Source organism: Schizosaccharomyces pombe (genome assembly GCF_000002945.2).
Source record: "Schizosaccharomyces pombe strain 972h- genome assembly, chromosome: I".
Classification (NCBI taxonomy): domain Eukaryota; kingdom Fungi; phylum Ascomycota; class Schizosaccharomycetes; order Schizosaccharomycetales; family Schizosaccharomycetaceae; genus Schizosaccharomyces; species Schizosaccharomyces pombe.
The window spans coordinates 4778730-4796892 of NC_003424.3; the positions used below are offsets into that span (position 1 = coordinate 4778730).

At 35.9% G+C, this 18163-nt stretch overlaps 9 protein-coding genes and 12 long non-coding RNA genes across 21 annotated transcripts; 12 read left to right on the forward strand and 9 right to left on the reverse strand.

Annotated features, from left to right (window-relative positions):
• Nucleotides 1–290: 290 nt before the first annotated feature.
• On the reverse strand, nt 291–1572 carry SPOM_SPAC11H11.03C (uncharacterized protein). The gene is made up of 4 exons (NM_001020149.3): nt 1512–1572; nt 1294–1456; nt 794–938; nt 291–755 (listed from the first exon to the last, which is right to left on the reverse strand). Exons 1-4 carry the CDS (start codon nt 1518–1520, stop codon nt 452–454), a joined length of 621 nt encoding a protein of 206 aa, NP_594721.1. The 5' UTR covers nt 1521–1572; the 3' UTR covers nt 291–451.
• SPOM_SPNCRNA.4144 lies at nt 409–929 on the forward strand. Its single transcript, NR_193505.1, has one exon. It is a non-coding gene; the product is annotated as a non-coding RNA (long non-coding RNA).
• Nucleotides 1573–1958: 386 nt separating the features above from the next.
• On the forward strand, nt 1959–3193 carry mam2 (pheromone p-factor receptor Mam2; the record flags this gene model as incomplete). The annotated part of the gene is made up of 1 exon (NM_001020150.3): nt 1959–3193. One exon carries the CDS (start codon nt 1959–1961, stop codon nt 3003–3005), a length of 1047 nt encoding a protein of 348 aa, NP_594722.1. The 3' UTR covers nt 3006–3193.
• Nucleotides 3194–3317: 124 nt separating this feature from the next.
• On the reverse strand, nt 3318–3577 carry fta6 (the record flags this gene model as incomplete). The annotated part of the gene is made up of 2 exons (NM_001020151.2): nt 3514–3577; nt 3318–3466 (listed from the first exon to the last, which is right to left on the reverse strand). Exons 1-2 carry the CDS (start codon nt 3542–3544, stop codon nt 3318–3320), a joined length of 180 nt encoding a protein of 59 aa, NP_594723.1. The 5' UTR covers nt 3545–3577.
• Nucleotides 3578–4292: 715 nt separating this feature from the next.
• On the forward strand, nt 4293–6036 carry arp2 (ARP2/3 actin-organizing complex actin-related protein subunit Arp2). The gene is made up of 2 exons (NM_001356181.2): nt 4293–4373; nt 4424–6036. The coding sequence occupies exons 1-2, from the start codon at nt 4326–4328 to the stop codon at nt 5546–5548; spliced, it is 1173 nt and encodes a 390-aa protein (NP_001342919.1). The 5' UTR covers nt 4293–4325; the 3' UTR covers nt 5549–6036.
• On the reverse strand, nt 4398–5163 carry SPOM_SPNCRNA.4145. The gene has a single exon (NR_193506.1). It is a non-coding gene; the product is annotated as a non-coding RNA (long non-coding RNA).
• Nucleotides 6037–6057: 21 nt separating the features above from the next.
• On the forward strand, nt 6058–6507 carry SPOM_SPNCRNA.4146. Its single transcript, NR_193507.1, has one exon. It is a non-coding gene; the product is annotated as a non-coding RNA (long non-coding RNA).
• pvg5 (Golgi 4,6-pyruvylated galactose (PvGal) residue biosynthesis protein Pvg5) lies at nt 6433–7551 on the reverse strand (the record flags this gene model as incomplete). The annotated part of the gene is made up of 1 exon (NM_001020153.1): nt 6433–7551. One exon carries the CDS (start codon nt 7549–7551, stop codon nt 6433–6435), a length of 1119 nt encoding a protein of 372 aa, NP_594725.1.
• Nucleotides 6870–7217, forward strand: SPOM_SPNCRNA.4147. Its single transcript, NR_193508.1, has one exon. It is a non-coding gene; the product is annotated as a non-coding RNA (long non-coding RNA).
• Nucleotides 7552–7641: 90 nt separating the features above from the next.
• Nucleotides 7642–7897, forward strand: SPOM_SPNCRNA.4148. Its single transcript, NR_193509.1, has one exon. It is a non-coding gene; the product is annotated as a non-coding RNA (long non-coding RNA).
• Nucleotides 7898–8048: 151 nt separating this feature from the next.
• SPOM_SPNCRNA.4149 lies at nt 8049–10172 on the forward strand. The gene has a single exon (NR_193510.1). It is a non-coding gene; the product is annotated as a non-coding RNA (long non-coding RNA).
• SPOM_SPNCRNA.253 lies at nt 8425–9199 on the reverse strand. Its single transcript, NR_150666.1, has one exon. It is a non-coding gene; the product is annotated as a non-coding RNA (long non-coding RNA).
• Nucleotides 9765–10166, reverse strand: SPOM_SPAC22F8.03C (uncharacterized protein; the record flags this gene model as incomplete). The annotated part of the gene is made up of 1 exon (NM_001020154.1): nt 9765–10166. One exon carries the CDS (start codon nt 10164–10166, stop codon nt 9765–9767), a length of 402 nt encoding a protein of 133 aa, NP_594726.1.
• Nucleotides 10173–10329: 157 nt separating the features above from the next.
• SPOM_SPNCRNA.4150 lies at nt 10330–12004 on the reverse strand. Its single transcript, NR_193511.1, has one exon. It is a non-coding gene; the product is annotated as a non-coding RNA (long non-coding RNA).
• On the forward strand, nt 10692–12503 carry pet1 (phosphoenolpyruvate transmembrane transporter Pet1). Its single transcript, NM_001020155.3, has one exon. It carries the CDS (start codon nt 11060–11062, stop codon nt 12209–12211), a length of 1152 nt encoding a protein of 383 aa, NP_594727.1. The 5' UTR covers nt 10692–11059; the 3' UTR covers nt 12212–12503.
• On the reverse strand, nt 12391–12777 carry SPOM_SPNCRNA.4151. The gene has a single exon (NR_193512.1). It is a non-coding gene; the product is annotated as a non-coding RNA (long non-coding RNA).
• On the forward strand, nt 12532–13229 carry SPOM_SPNCRNA.1024. The gene has a single exon (NR_149865.1). It is a non-coding gene; the product is annotated as a non-coding RNA, possible alternative UTR (long non-coding RNA).
• On the forward strand, nt 13135–16534 carry SPOM_SPAC22F8.05 (alpha,alpha-trehalose-phosphate synthase). The gene has a single exon (NM_001020156.3). It carries the CDS (start codon nt 13579–13581, stop codon nt 16252–16254), a length of 2676 nt encoding a protein of 891 aa, NP_594728.1. The 5' UTR covers nt 13135–13578; the 3' UTR covers nt 16255–16534.
• Nucleotides 13535–18109, reverse strand: SPOM_SPNCRNA.4152. Its single transcript, NR_193513.1, has one exon. It is a non-coding gene; the product is annotated as a non-coding RNA (long non-coding RNA).
• On the forward strand, nt 16627–17619 carry pam1 (20S proteasome complex subunit beta 6 Pam1). Its single transcript, NM_001020157.3, has one exon. It carries the CDS (start codon nt 16750–16752, stop codon nt 17425–17427), a length of 678 nt encoding a protein of 225 aa, NP_594729.1. The 5' UTR covers nt 16627–16749; the 3' UTR covers nt 17428–17619.
• SPOM_SPNCRNA.4153 lies at nt 17625–17832 on the forward strand. Its single transcript, NR_193514.1, has one exon. It is a non-coding gene; the product is annotated as a non-coding RNA (long non-coding RNA).
• Nucleotides 18110–18163: the final 54 nt, after the last annotated feature.

The window sequence follows — 18163 nt, forward strand, 5'->3', positions numbered from 1 at the left end:
TTATTATGTGTAAACAATTTTCAAATTTATGTAACCGTTTAATGAAATTGATATAATCAGTTGTTAAAATTAATGAACAACAATAAACAAAATTTAAATAAATTAAATTATACAAAACTTTTAGTAGGCAATATAATGCTAGATTTATTATCTTTAAAATAATAATAAAAATGAATTTTTTACAAAAAGCAGAGAAAACCTATTAAAAAAATATTCCTATAAAATAATCTATTAAAAAAAGTTTCAATATTTATTTGAAATAAAAAAAAAATCCTAAGGTTGCAACAAGCAAAAAAATCTAGAGCCTAAATTACCCAATAAATACAATAATGACCGAATCGAAATAAAAGATTAATACACAGACACCTGGCTAATAATTTCACCGCCTAAAATTTTGTTGACCCAATTTGGTATCCATGGTCGCCTGTGTTAACAAGCAAAAAACAAACTGTTACATGATGGCACAACATGTTTTTAGACGAGGAAAACAATTCGTAGCAATTTCTTCAACAATTTTTTCAGGCTCAACTTGATCAGTCAAAGTTGAATGTTGAGGACGAGAATATGCTTCTTGAGGTTCTTGAATGCAATTGAAATTTGGTTGAATAGGTGAAGTCGCAGATGGTAAATAAACATAAATGCGGCCTTCATTTACTTCACTGTTGTATTTTATAGATTGCTGCTCAAGCATTCGCACAATTGCAGGTCGTAGTTTTTCCACATGATTAGCACTGTGATTACCGCGCCCAACTATACTAAAAAAGAGTTAATTTTAATTAAGCGTAAAACATACATATGTAAATGATTGTCACCACGTCGGATGCAATTCTCAATTCGCTGTTGTACTGCTTGTACAGCTTCATCGATGTACAGACCATGTAAATCAATTTCATCGGGATTGCATTGAGAGTTTTTATATAAATAAATGGCTGAAGCCGCTATCAATAATTAGCACAGTCATAAAACACTTCTATTTTGTTTTCTCGAAGCCAATATGGGTTTGAAGAAACCCAGTGTTTTAAGTTCTATAAAGAAGCCAACCCATTTTTCTCTTAAATCACATGGCTTTATTCAGCTGTTTCAGAGCTCTTCACTTTGTACAAAGAATAGTTCATTGTCATAACTACTATTGTTTGGCGTATTGTCTGACCGATAACTACCGGAATTAGATACCAAACAAAAAGAGTGGAAAAGAAAGAAAGAAAAATCTCATGATGGGTTTGTTTTTCTATTATTGAAAGTTTATAGGGTTTGAACTAACAATCACAGCTTTTAATGAGAATTTGAGATTACCTTGTCGATTATAATTTTCCATACGCTCTCCACATAACTTTCCTTCTTGGCTTAGTTCATGCGCTTTAGCCTTGTTTCCTGCTGAATAGGCATGCTGAGCTTCTTGAAATAAATACCCTCGTTTTTCAGCCTCTTTTGACGCCAACGCTCTAAACTTTTCATACTTCAATAAAGTTAGTTACACCTAATTTCTCCTTATCTCTTTGATTAATAATTACCTCCTCCATTTCTATTGTTTCAGGTGTGGTACTAGACAATGAAGTTAACAATAGGAAATCTGAACAATGGAGTACCACAAAAAATGTTATATAATTCAGCTAGATCTCTGACAAAGATGAAAAATAATTTTTAAGAACTGTCTAAACAATAGTAAATCCTTTTGTTTTTTGTTTCGAATCTGTTTAAACTACAATTTTGCAATTGTTCGAACAGCATTCCATTGGTGTGTTTTGAGTCCATATATTTGGAAATTTGCTGTATATCTTCAAGCGAAAATTTAACTTTTGAGACATAGAAGTGTTTTCTGGAAATTCTAAACAAAGAGGAATTATTGGCATAACAGTTCATTGGGAAACTGAGTCATCAAGTGCTTTACAAATCACATTTTTAAACTTCTTAAACTAAAAAAATCTCGGGTTTATATTGTTCTTGCTCCCTCTGACATTATGAGACAACCATGGTGGAAAGACTTTACTATTCCCGATGCATCCGCAATTATTCACCAAAATATTACCATTGTCTCTATTGTAGGAGAGATTGAAGTGCCAGTTTCAACAATTGATGCATATGAAAGAGATAGACTTTTAACTGGAATGACTTTGTCTGCCCAACTTGCTTTAGGAGTCCTTACCATTTTGATGGTTTGTCTATTGTCATCATCCGAAAAACGAAAACACCCAGTTTTTGTTTTTAATTCGGCAAGTATTGTTGCAATGTGTCTTCGGGCCATTTTGAATATAGTGACCATATGCAGCAATAGCTACAGTATCCTGGTTAATTACGGGTTTATCTTAAACATGGTTCATATGTATGTCCATGTGTTTAATATTTTAATTTTGTTGCTTGCACCGGTCATCATTTTTACTGCTGAGATGAGCATGATGATTCAAGTTCGTATAATTTGTGCACATGATAGAAAGACACAAAGGATAATGACTGTTATTAGTGCCTGCTTAACTGTTTTGGTTCTCGCATTTTGGATTACTAACATGTGTCAACAGATTCAGTATCTGTTATGGTTAACTCCACTTAGCAGCAAGACCATTGTTGGATACTCTTGGCCCTACTTTATTGCTAAAATACTTTTTGCTTTTAGCATTATTTTTCACAGTGGTGTTTTTTCATACAAACTCTTTCGTGCCATATTAATACGGAAAAAAATTGGGCAATTTCCATTTGGTCCGATGCAGTGTATTTTAGTTATTAGCTGCCAATGTCTTATTGTTCCAGCTACCTTTACTATAATAGATAGTTTTATCCATACGTATGATGGCTTTAGCTCTATGACTCAATGTCTGCTAATCATTTCTCTTCCTCTTTCGAGTTTATGGGCGTCTAGTACAGCTCTGAAATTGCAAAGCATGAAAACTTCATCTGCGCAAGGAGAAACCACCGAGGTTTCGATTAGAGTTGATAGAACGTTTGATATCAAACATACTCCCAGTGACGATTATTCGATTTCTGATGAATCTGAAACTAAAAAGTGGACGTAACTTACGCCTGAATGTATCTTTTTTGATAATTCCTAATACTGGCTCAATAACAGTCCCAAATAACATAGACGGTTTTTTTACGATAGGCTTGTAATCATAATTTGCTCAGAGGGAAGTTTTCTAATGGTTTTTTTTTTTTCGCTTCATGAACAATTGTTTACTATAAACATCAATGAAATTATATGATTATAATAACTTATTATCATGAAAACTTCAAGTCGTACTTCACAAACACTTATTAAAACAATAGTGAATGAACTGCCTTCGTAATCTATAATGAACTATAATGTTTTGAGTCTCCAAGTGCTTACCTTACGAACTTTTTTTTTTATTTAAAGCTTCTTGTACCGTAGAAGCCATATCATTCATCGAAGAAGCTAATTCCTTTCTAAGCATCGTTTGCTTTTGTACTTTGGCCGATTGCATTAGCAGTTCTTCCAGACGTGATTTAAACGTTTCCACTATATACACGTAAGTATTGAGCTATTAAATAAAAATTATAACCAACCTGCTGACAATAAAATGTATTTATCCTCCATTTATTTTTATCAAATATTGTATCGAAATGTTTTAGCTGCGAAACGTTACACTCCTTAATTTAGTAATAGCAATATAATAAGGATCTTTAAACCGATATGTGTTATTCTCAAATTGCATTGCTCCACTTATTTCAGTAAACAGATGACAAATATTCAATAATGGTATATGTCGATAATTATAATTCTTTTGTTTAAGTCTTGTATTCAATTTAATGCACACATCTAGTTACTAGAGAAATAAATTCTTTATTAAATCGGTTCCGCGATTCTTCATTTTTGCACAGCGCTCCTAGTCATACCAATCTCATAATAAACGATCGAAGTGTTACCTGCACATTAAACAAACAAATAGAGTCCGTGTTTTTCTTTTAAATAATAGTAATACTATGTGAAACGAAGAATCTTTTAACTAATAAGCGATAATATACATTACTGCCGAACAATTATAAATGCACAGTTATGGCTTTGAGTATAAGGGGTAACGATACTAATGCTAAGTACAATAGAAGATAAGATCATTAACCGTAAAAACCTTTGAGCTATTCTTTTTGCAGCCAATTGTTAAATTAATTTAGATACTTCATTTCTGTTTTATAATTCTCAAGATTACTGCACTTCGCTTTCCTACGATATTACATATTTACGATATATCACCGAATGCTCTGCTACAGTTGCAGTGCTGCTGTGTCATACGGTATATGGCAGATAGTTACCGCCGGTACATTACATAGGGGTGGACTTAAGAACTAACCTTTCACCAACTACACGAGACGTTTATAAAATGGAGTCTGCTCCCATTGTTCTAGATAATGGAACTGGTTTTGTGAAGGTAATCAGTTTAATTAAATCTTTGTTTACACTGTGACTAACGTTAGCAAGGTCGGATATGCTAAAGACAATTTTCCGCGCTTTCAATTCCCATCCATCGTAGGAAGGCCCATTTTACGTGCTGAAGAGAAAACAGGAAATGTTCAAATTAAAGATGTTATGGTCGGTGATGAAGCTGAGGCGGTGAGATCTTTACTTCAAGTAAAATATCCCATGGAAAATGGCATTATCCGTGATTTTGAAGAGATGAATCAACTTTGGGATTACACTTTCTTTGAAAAACTAAAAATTGATCCGAGGGGTAGGAAAATTTTGTTGACCGAGCCCCCTATGAATCCTGTTGCTAACCGCGAAAAAATGTGTGAGACAATGTTTGAACGGTATGGTTTTGGTGGTGTTTATGTCGCCATTCAGGCCGTTCTCTCTTTATACGCACAGGGATTAAGCAGTGGTGTAGTTGTTGATTCTGGTGACGGTGTAACCCATATTGTGCCTGTCTATGAAAGTGTTGTTTTAAATCATTTAGTTGGTCGCCTTGACGTTGCCGGTAGGGATGCTACCCGCTATTTGATTAGCTTACTTCTTCGTAAGGGTTATGCTTTCAATCGTACAGCAGACTTTGAAACTGTTCGCGAGATGAAAGAAAAACTTTGTTACGTTAGTTATGATTTGGAATTGGACCATAAGCTTAGCGAAGAAACTACCGTTTTAATGCGTAATTACACCCTTCCTGATGGAAGAGTTATTAAAGTTGGTTCTGAGCGTTATGAATGTCCAGAATGTCTATTTCAACCTCATCTGGTTGGTAGTGAACAACCAGGTTTGAGTGAATTTATTTTTGACACTATCCAAGCAGCTGATGTGGACATTCGCAAGTATTTGTATCGCGCCATTGTTCTCTCAGGTGGTAGCAGTATGTATGCCGGTCTTCCTTCACGTCTTGAAAAGGAAATAAAACAGTTATGGTTTGAGCGTGTTCTTCATGGAGATCCCGCACGTTTGCCTAACTTTAAGGTTAAGATTGAAGACGCTCCTCGTCGCCGTCATGCCGTGTTTATCGGCGGCGCCGTATTGGCAGATATCATGGCTCAAAACGATCACATGTGGGTGTCCAAGGCAGAATGGGAGGAGTATGGAGTACGTGCACTAGACAAATTGGGTCCTAGAACTACTTAGAGTATATTTATGTTTAATGTTCTGTTTCTTTCTTTTTATGTGCTAGTAAATTGAGTTATACGAAGTTTGATTCATAAATTTCAAACTTTGCTAAATGATTACGTTTTCTGTTTAATCCGACCATCGTTAAAAGACGGTACGATTCCTTCTTTTATTTGCCTTTTTGATTCCTTTTTCTTTTGATGGGCTATTTACTTATGCTTGATGTTTATACAACCTTTTTGTAACCAACGATCTTATTTACTCAATATGCACTAGTACACTTCAATAGCAACAGACTTAATGACTAGACTCCCGTGACGTATATATTTGGTTTCGCCCATTTAGGGCGTTTTCTTATTAGGTCCTAGTTTTAACAAAAATAGCTTGACATTCTGAGCTTCTAGTTTTCTGAAGATTGACATCCACGGAAAACATGAGTAACATTTAAAAGCAGGAATTTCTATTATTGTAAATAAATAAATTACCGACCTAATTTTTTTGTTAAATTGTATATATAAACCATTAATAATGTGTCCAAGACAGCCTAGAAAAATTAATGCTCTTAATTAAGCACGACAGCATAAGAGGAGTAGAAATTGCCGCACAAATCGACTGAAATTTCTCATAACGGTGTAAGAGGAATTCATTAGGAAACAAAACGACGGAACATTGAAACAACCTTAAATAAATAAGAACAAATATAAAAGTGTAGTTTACGAAGACAAAATGCCTCGTGAAACCGACAGATGAAAAACAACGTGAAACCGAAAATATGTGAATAAAAAATGAACAACATAGAACAACAGTAATGAAAATGAAAATATAAAAACAAAGAACAAAAGCAAAGAATAAAAAAGGAGAAACGACTGGAGTAAATAAGAGAAGAATCCAGAAGAAGTAATTTAAAGTTGCTTCCATTGTTCAATTATTCGAAGAGCTGTTTGAAGTTCCTCAGCTACAGCAACAACATTTTTCCGCTGGAACGCCTGCATCCACTGTCGTTCATAATAAGCATCTTCCACGTCATCGTTTTCGAGTAAATAAACATGCTTCAAGTTAAGATAAACGCCAAGTAAATGTATCTGATAAATATCAGTTACAAAATATGGGTACTTCACAACTTGGGACACCACGTAGTCAAATAAAAGTTTGGCTTGATCGTCGATAGTAGAGGAATCGGGAAAAGATGGAGGCTGCCAAAAGTGCAATGTATATTTAAGTTTATAATTATCATAAAATGAAACAGGCAAATTGTGATCTTTGGATAGAAATATCAGTATATCAGCTGAAGTTTTTTTATGCTGCTTAATATCTGCTAATTCAAATAGCAAAGAAGAAGACGCATCAGGGGCAAAGGCGACAACTGCACCACTTAACTCAAGATATCGTGAATCCGATAATACCCGAGTGGAGACAAGGTACTTATCCGGAATTGGTCGAATCTTTTTGAGTGCAAGTTGACATTCATCGTCGGCATATTCAGCATAATTGATGGGGAAAGAACGAACTTTGAACTTTTTAGCCTCGTCAAAAGGAACAACAGAGTCCATGACATGATTAAACAGATGAAATGTGAACCTTGCAGGAGTGGCAGCATTCAAAACTGCAAAGTACAAAGGATTAAATAAGTCGCTGCCATTATTAAAAGTTGGAAGAGAATCGTGAGCATTATTAGAAAGGGGAAAACATATATCAGAAAGGACATTAATATTACGTTCTTTCAAGTACCAGTTTTGGCCCATTAAAGTAAGAAAATTATCAGAGGCGGCAAAGCATGGGCGGTTGATCAAAACAACATTGCGAATACCTCCTAACTGAGCATCCATGGTGTAATAAAAATTACGTTTTAAAGCTGACAAATGACGATGATAAATAGGATATTCGGTTTTCAGCTTTTTCATAGTAGTGTTCGAATAGAAGATTAAAGGACGAAGTAGAAGAATGAGGCTTCCAAATAAGAATAGTCGAAGACACCATCCGCCGATACCATTACCAGCAAAAATCCGTAATGGAAGGCCCATATCAATTGGATGTGAGCATAAACAGAATAAGAAAAATCAAATATGAATTAAAAGAAAGAAAAGAAGAAAAAACCAAGTATTCTTGAACCGATACTCACTATTCTATTTTAACAAGTGTGATAACAGTTTTGGAACCAGTGTGAAAACTAAATAAAGAGGAAAAAATTTTTTTAAAACCCTTCAATACAAATAATCGACACACAAACGGAAACGAGGATAAGAAAATGAGTCAAAGGGGGAAACCATATAAAAGTGTAAAGATGATACCAATGACTTCTCTGGGCAGGAAGAAGAAGGAACGAATGAAAGTAGCAAATGTCTAACCAAAACAAAAATTAAACGAGAGAAATTAGAAAGTTAGAAGATTTCCTTTTATTTGTATTATGAGCCGTGGGAGTAAAAAAAGCAACGGCAAATGAAGAAAAAAAAAATTAAATTAAGAAGATGATTAACGAAAAAAGACGAATTTTCAGTAGAGAAAATATATAAGAAATACCTTACTTTGTTGAGTTTTAATCGGACTTCGGTCTCACGAAATCACGACAGGCTAGGAAGAAAATTTGAAGAGTGGGGCTCAGAGCATTTATACTTGGAAGATGCGAAATGAGTAGTTAAAAAAAGACTTGACCAAATTTTATAGTTCCCTTGACCGTTAAATCTTTTCCCAATATTCTATACAATATATGGGAGGGTTGATGTACAGAGGATGAGTTTGAATTCACTGGTATGACCAAAGTATGCGGCAATCAAGGACTAAGGCTGGAAAGAGAAGTAACGCACAATCTAACCTTAAAGTAACGAAAAACAAGGATGCAAAGGAGCTTAATGAGTGGTAACGAGACTTTTTCAATCTGATATTTAAAGATTTAGGAAGCAAATGCAAAGAGAAAGAAGAAAGGAGGTGCAGATTAAACAGTGAAAGTGAGAAGGTACGAACAAAAAGAAAAAGAAATTTGAACGCGTGCGTACACAAGAGAAAGAAAGAATGAAGCGAAAAAAATAGAAAGAGAGACACGCAAAGACGGAAAAAGGGAGAGAGAGAAAAATAAAGGACAATCTTGTTTAAACACGAGGACGCGCTTTTTAAACTAATGAATCGACAATAATATAAAAGAAAAAGCTATACGTGAAGAAACTCGCGTTTGTTCTTTAAAAATAGCGCAACCAACAGCGAAAATGAAAAGTTAGCTGAACAGTAGATTTGACAAGCAGAGGGAAAGAAGAAAAGAAATAGAGTAAAAGGAAAGTTACGGATGCCTGCTGAAACGCGGATTATATGCTATGTGCCGGTTTGAAATAAGAAGCAAATCCTCTTCGTTCAAATGTTTTCATCTTTGGTTTCCCATGACTAAATCATTGTTTAAAGTTTATGATAATGTATGATTGGTTGTTCCGTAGTTATGAGTCAAGCAAACTTCGTACGATAACGTTTTCGTCAATACTACTCAAGCAACATGTTAGCTAGGGGTAATTTGGCCAGTATTTACCGAAACGCTGATTAGTAAATGTTCAAAACGAACACCGTCCGTATTTGCAGAATGGAATATGGCTTGGAGTGACCCCCATTCAGTACTGCTGGGGTATCTCCAAAAGGAATCAAGTCGTAAGTCACTTCCCCCACGTAGGCCTGCTGGGGTTTTCAAAAAGAAAATCAAGTCTTAGTCTAGGAAACGTGCTCTCAAGACGAAGATTGACAAAAAAGCCCTATGTGGGGGATGGGATTTACACAAGTAAGGCATTCGAAATTTCGGAGTCGTAGCAACTGCAGGGCTGCCTCCAGTCGCTCTGTTAATTAGGGAGGTACGATGGAGGGGATTTAAAACAAGAGCTATAAGGAGACGGGAAAAAGAAAGGAAGGTCACGTGGAAGGGTAAAATTGAATGTTTCGTATAAAAATGAAATGGCATAGGTTAAAAAAAAATAAAAAAATAAAAAATACTCGCTGTTAAAGATAAGTCAAGCTAACTCATGAGATGCTGAGAAGGTAGTTAAAACGTCTAGTTTATTGCTTTCTTGTCCGGTTTCACACACCTCCTACATTTGCTTTGTTTGTTAGTGTATTTTTTGCGATGTTGTTTCCTTACAGGCGTAATCTGATTGTTTATCCCTGATAAATACGGGATTGAACGTTGTGACCCCTCTAACTTTGAATTAGCCCCACATTTTTCAAATAGACCAATGCATGAATGCTCTCGATCGATAGATCAGCTATCTCAATTGATCCGCTTGACGCAATTAAGCGCAGTATCATGATCTGACCGCGCCATGTTACCTATAACCGTCATAGTTGCTATTCGGAAGTGAAAGCAAGCTGCTTGCATGAAAACGTGCATTTTGTTGGCCTTTTTCGTGGCCATTGGTTTCAAGCACAAAACAGCAAAGCGTACACTACGACCAGGAGCAGCTTGAAAATAAGCTTCATCTGATAGAACAAAGTTCCAAGTGTAGGAAGCATAGAGTAAACAATAGTAGCTAGCAGAAAGAGGGGAATAAAGAAAAAGAAGGGGACCATCTTTGTAGAAGCATAGAATGCACAATAAACTACTGAAAGAGAAAGAAGTGTTTAGAAGATTCTTTCCATAAGGGACAAAGGTTGGGATTAACACTGTAGACATAAATAAAATCAATTTAAATAAAAATAAACTACAGATGGAGAAAAAGATGCATTCATGTCTTGTACAGCATGAGAAAGCCAAATGTGAAAAGTAACTAACAACCAAATTTGTAGTTGTATAAACAAAATATATTTCCAAGCGCCCGGTAAATTAATTTATGAAATTCTTAAATTATTCTTCCTAATTATTTTTCGTTCCTTCATATTTCACTTACTTTTTTTTTGTTCTTTTCTTTTTTTTATTATTTGGTCACTTTATTGTGCCTACCTCTTTGCTTTCTTCCTTTCCACCAGCACCCTTTTCGCTTTTCTCTCCCCTTCCTCTGGCTCATCGACATTCAATATTACTACTTCTCTCCCTTCTAACAAACAAGACTCAACCCCCTCTTATCAAGGCGTATGTGCTTTTCTTGAAGCTGTCACCTCAAGGCCGTCTCGTCTAATTCCCTTATAAAAAATACCTTCAATTTTGTGACTTGCATCCTCCTTATAAGCAGCTTCGCGTTCTCGTGTAAAAACGCCTCCCAAGTGCTTCCTAGGCTTACATTTTTCCTACCACATCGTATTCTTAATACTGTGCAGTTGGAAGCAAACGTGTAACTTATTACTGTGTTGGTGAAATTCGTTTGCGTCTTCTGTCTTTTGTTATTTGTTCGTTAATATCTCCCCTTTGTATTGTATCGGTACTAACGTGAATCACGTTGGAAAAGTGGTGCAAAAGGTCGTTCATTTTTTTAAGCCGCCGCTCCTCATTGCATACTTGTCATCTAGCCGACTCTTCTGGGCAGAGTAGAAGTATCTTTTTGTTTGGTTGTTTATGAAATTTTATTGTTTTAATTCTTCTTCACGCCTCTAATACTTTCTTCAATAAAAAAGCATAACGATTTAACTAAAATGAGTTCCAAGCTAACCGTCAATGCGCATTACTCTCCTTTAAAGGATGAAGATCCTTTAGACCACATTGATAGCCAAACGGCGTTGGACTCTATGGAAACCGACTCCACTGGCAAATCTTCCTTGTATTTTTCCAAGTCGGATGATCCCTTGTCGAAAGATATTGAGGATGGTATATCAACCAGGAAGTTGGAGGAGATGAGTGTTCTCGAGGCCAATGCAAAAGAGCCCGACTCGGAAAATGCTCCTGTTTCACGACTGACCATATTTTTTGCGGTTTCCTCCCAAATCGTTTTCGCTATCCTAGTTACCATTCTCAACAAGCAAGCTCTCAATATCATCAACGCACCACTTCTGATGTTGTCGTTTCAAATGGCATTCACATCTCTCATGGTAAAGATGTATTGGCGATTCTCCTCCGTTCATTTTCAAACCCTAAGATTAGCTTCTGCAATTCAACTTAAAAAGTTTATCTTTGTCAAGATTCTTGGCATCGTTAGTAAGACCTATTGCTTGGCTTTTGTACCTGTCTCATTTTACCAAATTTCCAGAGGTTTGTTGCTACCCTTTACAATTCTCCTTTCATTTGTATTGTTGAAGCAAAAAACTCGCTTATTTCCCTTTGGCGGTTGTTTACTTGTAATGCTTGGCTTTGGCTTTGGTGTACGTTTTGAGAGCCATGTTGCCCCCATAGGAATTATACTGGGTGTTTGGAGTTCCTTCACTACCGCCATCGAATCCGTTGCCGTCAAGCATTACGTTCACGAGTACCCGACCTTAGATTTGATCTACATCTTTTCAGCTTTAATGTCGGTGTTTTGTTTGTTGCTATCCGTGGCGTCCCTAGAACTTCTCCACACAGTCCAGGAGGTTGTCGGTATGCAGGCTATCAAATTTTTTATCGTACTTATTCTTTCGTCACTTTCTAACTTTTATTTAAACATTGCTACTTTTACACAAATAAAAGTGACTTCTCCCGTCACCTACATGATTTCTGTATCTGCTCGCAGTATTCTGCAGACTTTACTAGCAGTTGCCTTCTTGGGCGAAACACTGTATGGAAATCGCATTTATGGAGTAATTTTAATTTTGGTAGGTACGCTTCTCTACACACTTGCCAAAGAACATGAGCGCCGTGTCGCTTCTGCATAGGTTTAAACGATCTAACAGCGTGGTATCGATTAAGTCATTTATGAGAGAGCTCATTCATTAATTGGGCTATAATTTTCAACATCTTGAACGGGGACGCTGACTTATTATAATAATTATTATTTTTTTTTTACATATAAAAACGTCTATTGTGTGTCTTGTTGCTTTCTCTAAAGATTGTGTGCCAGATTAATAGGCATGATTATGTGGTTCCTTTATCTACAGTTCATCATTCATACATCTTATTTCCTTCATCTTCTTTTTTTTAATAAATTCAACTATTTTCATATTTTTCATTCTTTTTCCTTAAACATCGACGTAGTGAAGAGTATCACGTGTATTCCGCCGACTGCTTTTGTTGTTACGCACTTCATCAACTAGTCTTTGATATAAAAAAGAAGAATAAATTAAAGCTAACAAGTAAGTAAATAATGGAAGGTTTTGTATTTTTTTGTATTTCACTTTAGCTTAAGAGTAGCCGGTGTATGCTGCTTTGATATGCTGAAAAGATGGTAATGTTCTTCTTCCTATGTTGGTTCGTTTAATTATCACCGGTATGCTCAACAGTGGAAAAGCTGCAAAACATTATGTCATATGTTGTGAATTTAAATGTAGCCATATTACGTCACTTGATATTGTTTACAACCAAAAGTGTGTGGTTAGGTTTTTTGTTTGTGTATGCAAACAGCATGATCAACAATATGCTCCATTTTCCTTGGTTTATTAGTCTTCTATCAAAAGGGAAAAGTTTTATAATCATAAAAGTCTTTTGTTAATCAAAAAACAATATCTCTTTGAGAATAAAATTGGTTTTTTTACCAATTTTTCCAGTCATTTCATCGCATATACGTTTTGAAAACGGTGACGACATCCACTACACTGGACTAGCATTCATATATTTTCATGCCGACTCATTCTTAATCTCTACCAACTAACTACTGTTACGTTTTCTTTTTTTTTTCAAGTTTAGGATAAAAGGTAGAAATCCCAAGTTCCATCTCAACGTCTTTATTTGATTCTTCTTGTTTCTCTTTCCAGTCAGCGGGTCAATATATGGTTGCGAAATTTTCTGTTAACTTGGTTTACTAGTCTAGCTGAAATTTTTCTTTGTTACTGAAATATATTGGACTTCTTAAGTGTGAAATACTTTAATCTCGCATTACAGCTTTCGATTTAATCGTAATTTATTTTGTGGCATACAATTGTGAATAGCAAAAGACCTTCCGTCCTTTTCTTACGAAGTTTCCTTTTGGTTTTTATTTTTTCAACTACAATTGATACACCCCAATAGAGTCCTATCCCTATTCCACCTTGTGTTATAAATTATTTATTTATTTTACTCAAGTATATTAATACTTTGAACTACAATCATGGGAAGACAATTCATTTGCTCAATTTATCTTCCATATACCATCAATTTTCACCTTGATGAGCTGGAAGGTAACCATGAATCACATCCAGCAATTACTCATCAGGAGAAGGTCACACAAACACACCGTGATTCTGTCAAGATAGATGATATCCTTACTCGTTTAAGTATCTCAAAATCCGAAAGTGGTCAGGCTACTCCTGTTTTGACGCCTCAACTTGAGGGGATGAATGACTATTTTAGCTTGGGTCCGTCAAAGAGAACTGGTGGTTCAATGACCCCGGGATTAGGTGCTATGTCCCCTATTCCAGGATCTGGCCGATCCTCTCCTCTGTATACCCAACCTCGTTCTCGCGCTACTTCTCCTTCTCGTGTTAGGCAGGCCGATCGTTTTGCGGCACCTGGTATCGGCGCTGGTGCACTTCCTATTCGTCGAAAGAGAAGAGATTCTTTAGCGAAATCTGTTGCACTTTTTGAATCTGCTCGTTGGTCTGTTGAGCGAGGAGTTGTAGGAAATAGTGGTTTATTTCATGCTGTGGACGCAGCTGTTCGTGATCATGGATTGCAGAACCCTCTATGGGTTGGTCTCCTTGGTATGCCAACTGAATCGTTATCTGAGAAAACAAAAAATGCTATTTCAGGAGCTTTGTTAGTAAAACACCAATCTTTGGTTGTTTATACCTCTGATTCGAACTTTGAGGGTCACTATAATCACTACTGCCGTAAGATTTTATGGCCCTCATTGCATTATCAGCATAACGAAATATTTTCATTCTTCCATGAAGAAAGTAATTGGGACGACTATGTCGCCGTAAACAGGGCGTTTGCCGATGCTTTAATAAAGAATTACAAAACTGGTGATACCATTTGGGTTAATGACTATCATTTGCTTTTGGTTCCAAATATGGTTAGAGAGAGGATACCCAGTGCAATTATTGGCTTATTTATTCATGTTTCTTTTCCCTCTTCCGAAGTTTTTCGTTGCTTTGCCCGAAGAAAAGAACTTCTTCAAGGTATGCTTGGGTCGAATTTAATTGGTTTCCAAACTGAGGAATACAAGCGCCATTTCCTTCAATCTTGTTCTCGTGTACTTTATGCTGAATCAACTTTCGATCGAATTCTTCTGGATGATAGGTATATAGATGTATATGCACATCCTATCGGTGCAGACCCGGTTTTAGTGGACAAGTGGCTTGAAAACCCTGAGACTTTAGAGGTTAAAGAAGTTCTCGAAAAGCGCTACGCAAATCTCAATATCTTTGTGGGATGTGACAAAATGGATCCTATAAGAGGAATTCGTGAGAAACTTTTGGCTTTCGAACAATTTCTTTACGATAACCCTGAGTATCAAAAAAATACCATTCTGATTCAAACTTCAACCTTTACTGAAGAGCAGAAGGAGTATGGCGTTGCAATATCCGATATCGTCACTAGAATCAATTCTGCTTTCGGAGACTTTTCACTAGATCATCTTCCTGTCACAATTTTGTCAAGTGATCTATCATATCCTCAGTATCTTGCTTTGCTATCTGTTGCAGATGCTTTCATTGTGACATCTTTACGTGAAGGAATGAGTTTGACTTGCCACGAATTTATCCTTACACAACGTCAAAAGAAGTCGCCGTTGATTGTTAGTGAATTCATTGGCTGTGCTTCAATGTTCTCTAACGGTGCATTCATTGTTAACCCCTGGAGCACGTTGGAACTGAGTTTGTCAATGAAAAAAGCGCTTACGTTAAGTACTAATGAACGTAATCAGCGATATTCCAACTGTCTGGATGTTGTATTAACTCATTCTGCTAGCAATTGGGTCACTGGCTTTGAGACGAAACTCAAAAAGTCTTGGACTTCTCAACAAAAACGTGACTTTTCTCGTTTGCCAAGATTCACATTGAATTTCATTGGCAATCGCTATGATCATGCAAAGAAGAGGTTATTAATTCTTAATTTTGATGGAAACGCTGTTACCTGGGAAGGTCGCCATGAGTTTGTCGATTTCCATTATGGATATATGGTCAGCATATTGTCAAAGTTGATCGCTGATGATCGAAATATTGTATACATAGCTAGTTGTTTAGAGGAAGACGAGCTTGAATCGTTATTCATGCATGTTCCGGGTGTTGGTTTGATTGCGGAAAACGGCTGTTATGTGCTACCACACTATGCTGAGAATGTTCATCAATCGTGGATTCGTTTGTACAAAAAGCAACAAATGGACTGGCGTGAGCCATTGCATGACATTATTCAATATTACAGTGAAAGAACACCTGGCTCCTCGCTAATTGATCACGGCTTTGCCATGGAATTTAATTATGTAAAGGCAGAAAACAGAGAGAACGGTTTACGATCGGCTGGCGAGTTGGCCAGTAGTATTAATGAAACACAGCATGGCTGCCGTGCTGTTCCTCTAGATGGGCGAGTACTTTGCGAGCCTACTACTATTAGTAAAGCTACTGCTGCCAATTACATTATGACTCATCTCATTAAAAATCCTGAAGAGCTTGATTTAATTCTAGTGGCAGGAAACAATCGTACCGACGAATCAGTTTTTGCTTGGGCCAATAAGAGCAAAGTTTCATCATTTACTGTTTCAATGGGTGTTGGTAATACAGAAGCTAAGGCTTATACTGATGGTATTCCAAGCTTCTTCAATGTTTTAAACTCATTATGTGCTTAAAATGATGATATATATATTTTGCGTTAGGAATGATTAAGTTTCGAGATTTTATGCATTATTCACCTAAATATTCATTTTCGACAAAATTCGGTACGCATATCGACAATCCATGATCGACAGAAACCAATCACAATTTTAATGAAATGTTTTTCAATTGAGAAAATCTTAAATATTCATATGTACAGTGTAGAAAGGCTTCTTTTTTTATATGAAAACCTTGAAATGCAGATAACATTACTAGAAAACTCAAAAATATACATCTTCCTAGGTAATTTTATATAGAGCAATGTATATTTTTGGGGGACAATTATGAATAACGTATTCACTGCTATAGTACAAGTACTTAGGTAACATAAGCATATCCAACTCACCAACTACTAAGCACCAAAAAGGTTTGTTGAGACAATAAATAGTGCTCTAGCAAACTAGAAATTAATAATTCGCTTCATCTTTTAAACTTTTTAAGAAAAAAATAAATTAAACGTCACAAAAATCATGTCACAGTCTCAGTTTGATCCTTATGTACAAAATGGTGGTACCACTGTTGCAATCGCTGGCGATGGGTTTGCCATTTTAGCTGGAGATACAAGAAGTGTTAATGGTTACAACATTAATACGCGGTTTCAACCTCGCGTGCATGAAGTCGGTGATGATTTGGTCATTGGAGCATCTGGTTTCGAAGCCGATGCCCTAGCTTTAGTTAAGAGAATTCAACAAAGAATTGACTTGTATCATGATAATCATGAACGCAAGATGAGTGCACAATCCTGTGCTTGCATGGTACGGACACTTTTGTACGGAAAGAGATTTTTTCCCTATTATGTATATACAACCGTTGCCGGCATCGATAAAGAGGGAAAAGGAGAGATTTATTCTTTTGATCCTGTTGGCTCTTATGAGCGGGAATGGTGCCGTGCTGGTGGATCCGCTGCAAACTTCATTACTCCATTCCTCGACAATCAAGTGAACTTACATAATCAGTACGTTCCTGGTTCACATGGAAAAGAGAGAAAGCCAAGGAGACTTTTAAAATTGGAGGAAGCTATGAAGATTACTACTGATGCATTTACAAGTGCTGGAGAACGACACATCGAGGTTGGTGATTCAGTTCTTGTTAAGATTATCACAAAAGAAGGTGTAGAGACAAGAATTATTCCTTTGAAGAAGGATTAGATTTTTGTAAATATGACTTTTTTATGTTCCACTGTCACAGATATAGCTTCCTAGAATGGCAGCCTGCCTGTCAAGCTCAATTCCAATTTCGGATTGCATGATTATGTATGAGATTTTATCGGAGATATCCCTATTTTGAAAAGCCTAGTCTCAATTTATTTTACAAGTTAAACATTTTTTTTTGTCTTTGATGTACATTGCATAGTTTCATGGCGTATTTATGAATGTGTAGAGGATAAGTTCGAAACAACTTAAACTTGTAATTTTTTTAGTCATATTTATGAAAAGGATTAGTTAGGAAGTGATAGAATATTTGACATAAAAATCAGGATTTCAGTACATCAGTAATTTAAATTCCGTTCTTTGACTCTATGAAATCACTAGACGCTTGGCTAATTTATCATAAAGAAAAAATTATTTAATGATTTTACTTTTCTTCAATCAACCTCTTTTCATCCATATTTTATTTTCGCATCAATGAATAAAAATTTATGATGGGTAAGTAAATAGAATTATCTGATTTGTTATTTTGTGGGCATCACTTCTGTATTCATGTATTATTAATGAAACTTACTTAGTTTTCATTTATGTCTCTCTGTGTACTATTAATTTAATTCAAAAAATTCAGAAATGACCTGTCAAAATAGCCTCTTATGAATGCGGTTAATGTATGAGTTATTGACTGATAAAAAAACTAGATGCAGGCACCCTTGCTAAATTAATCAATGATGATGAT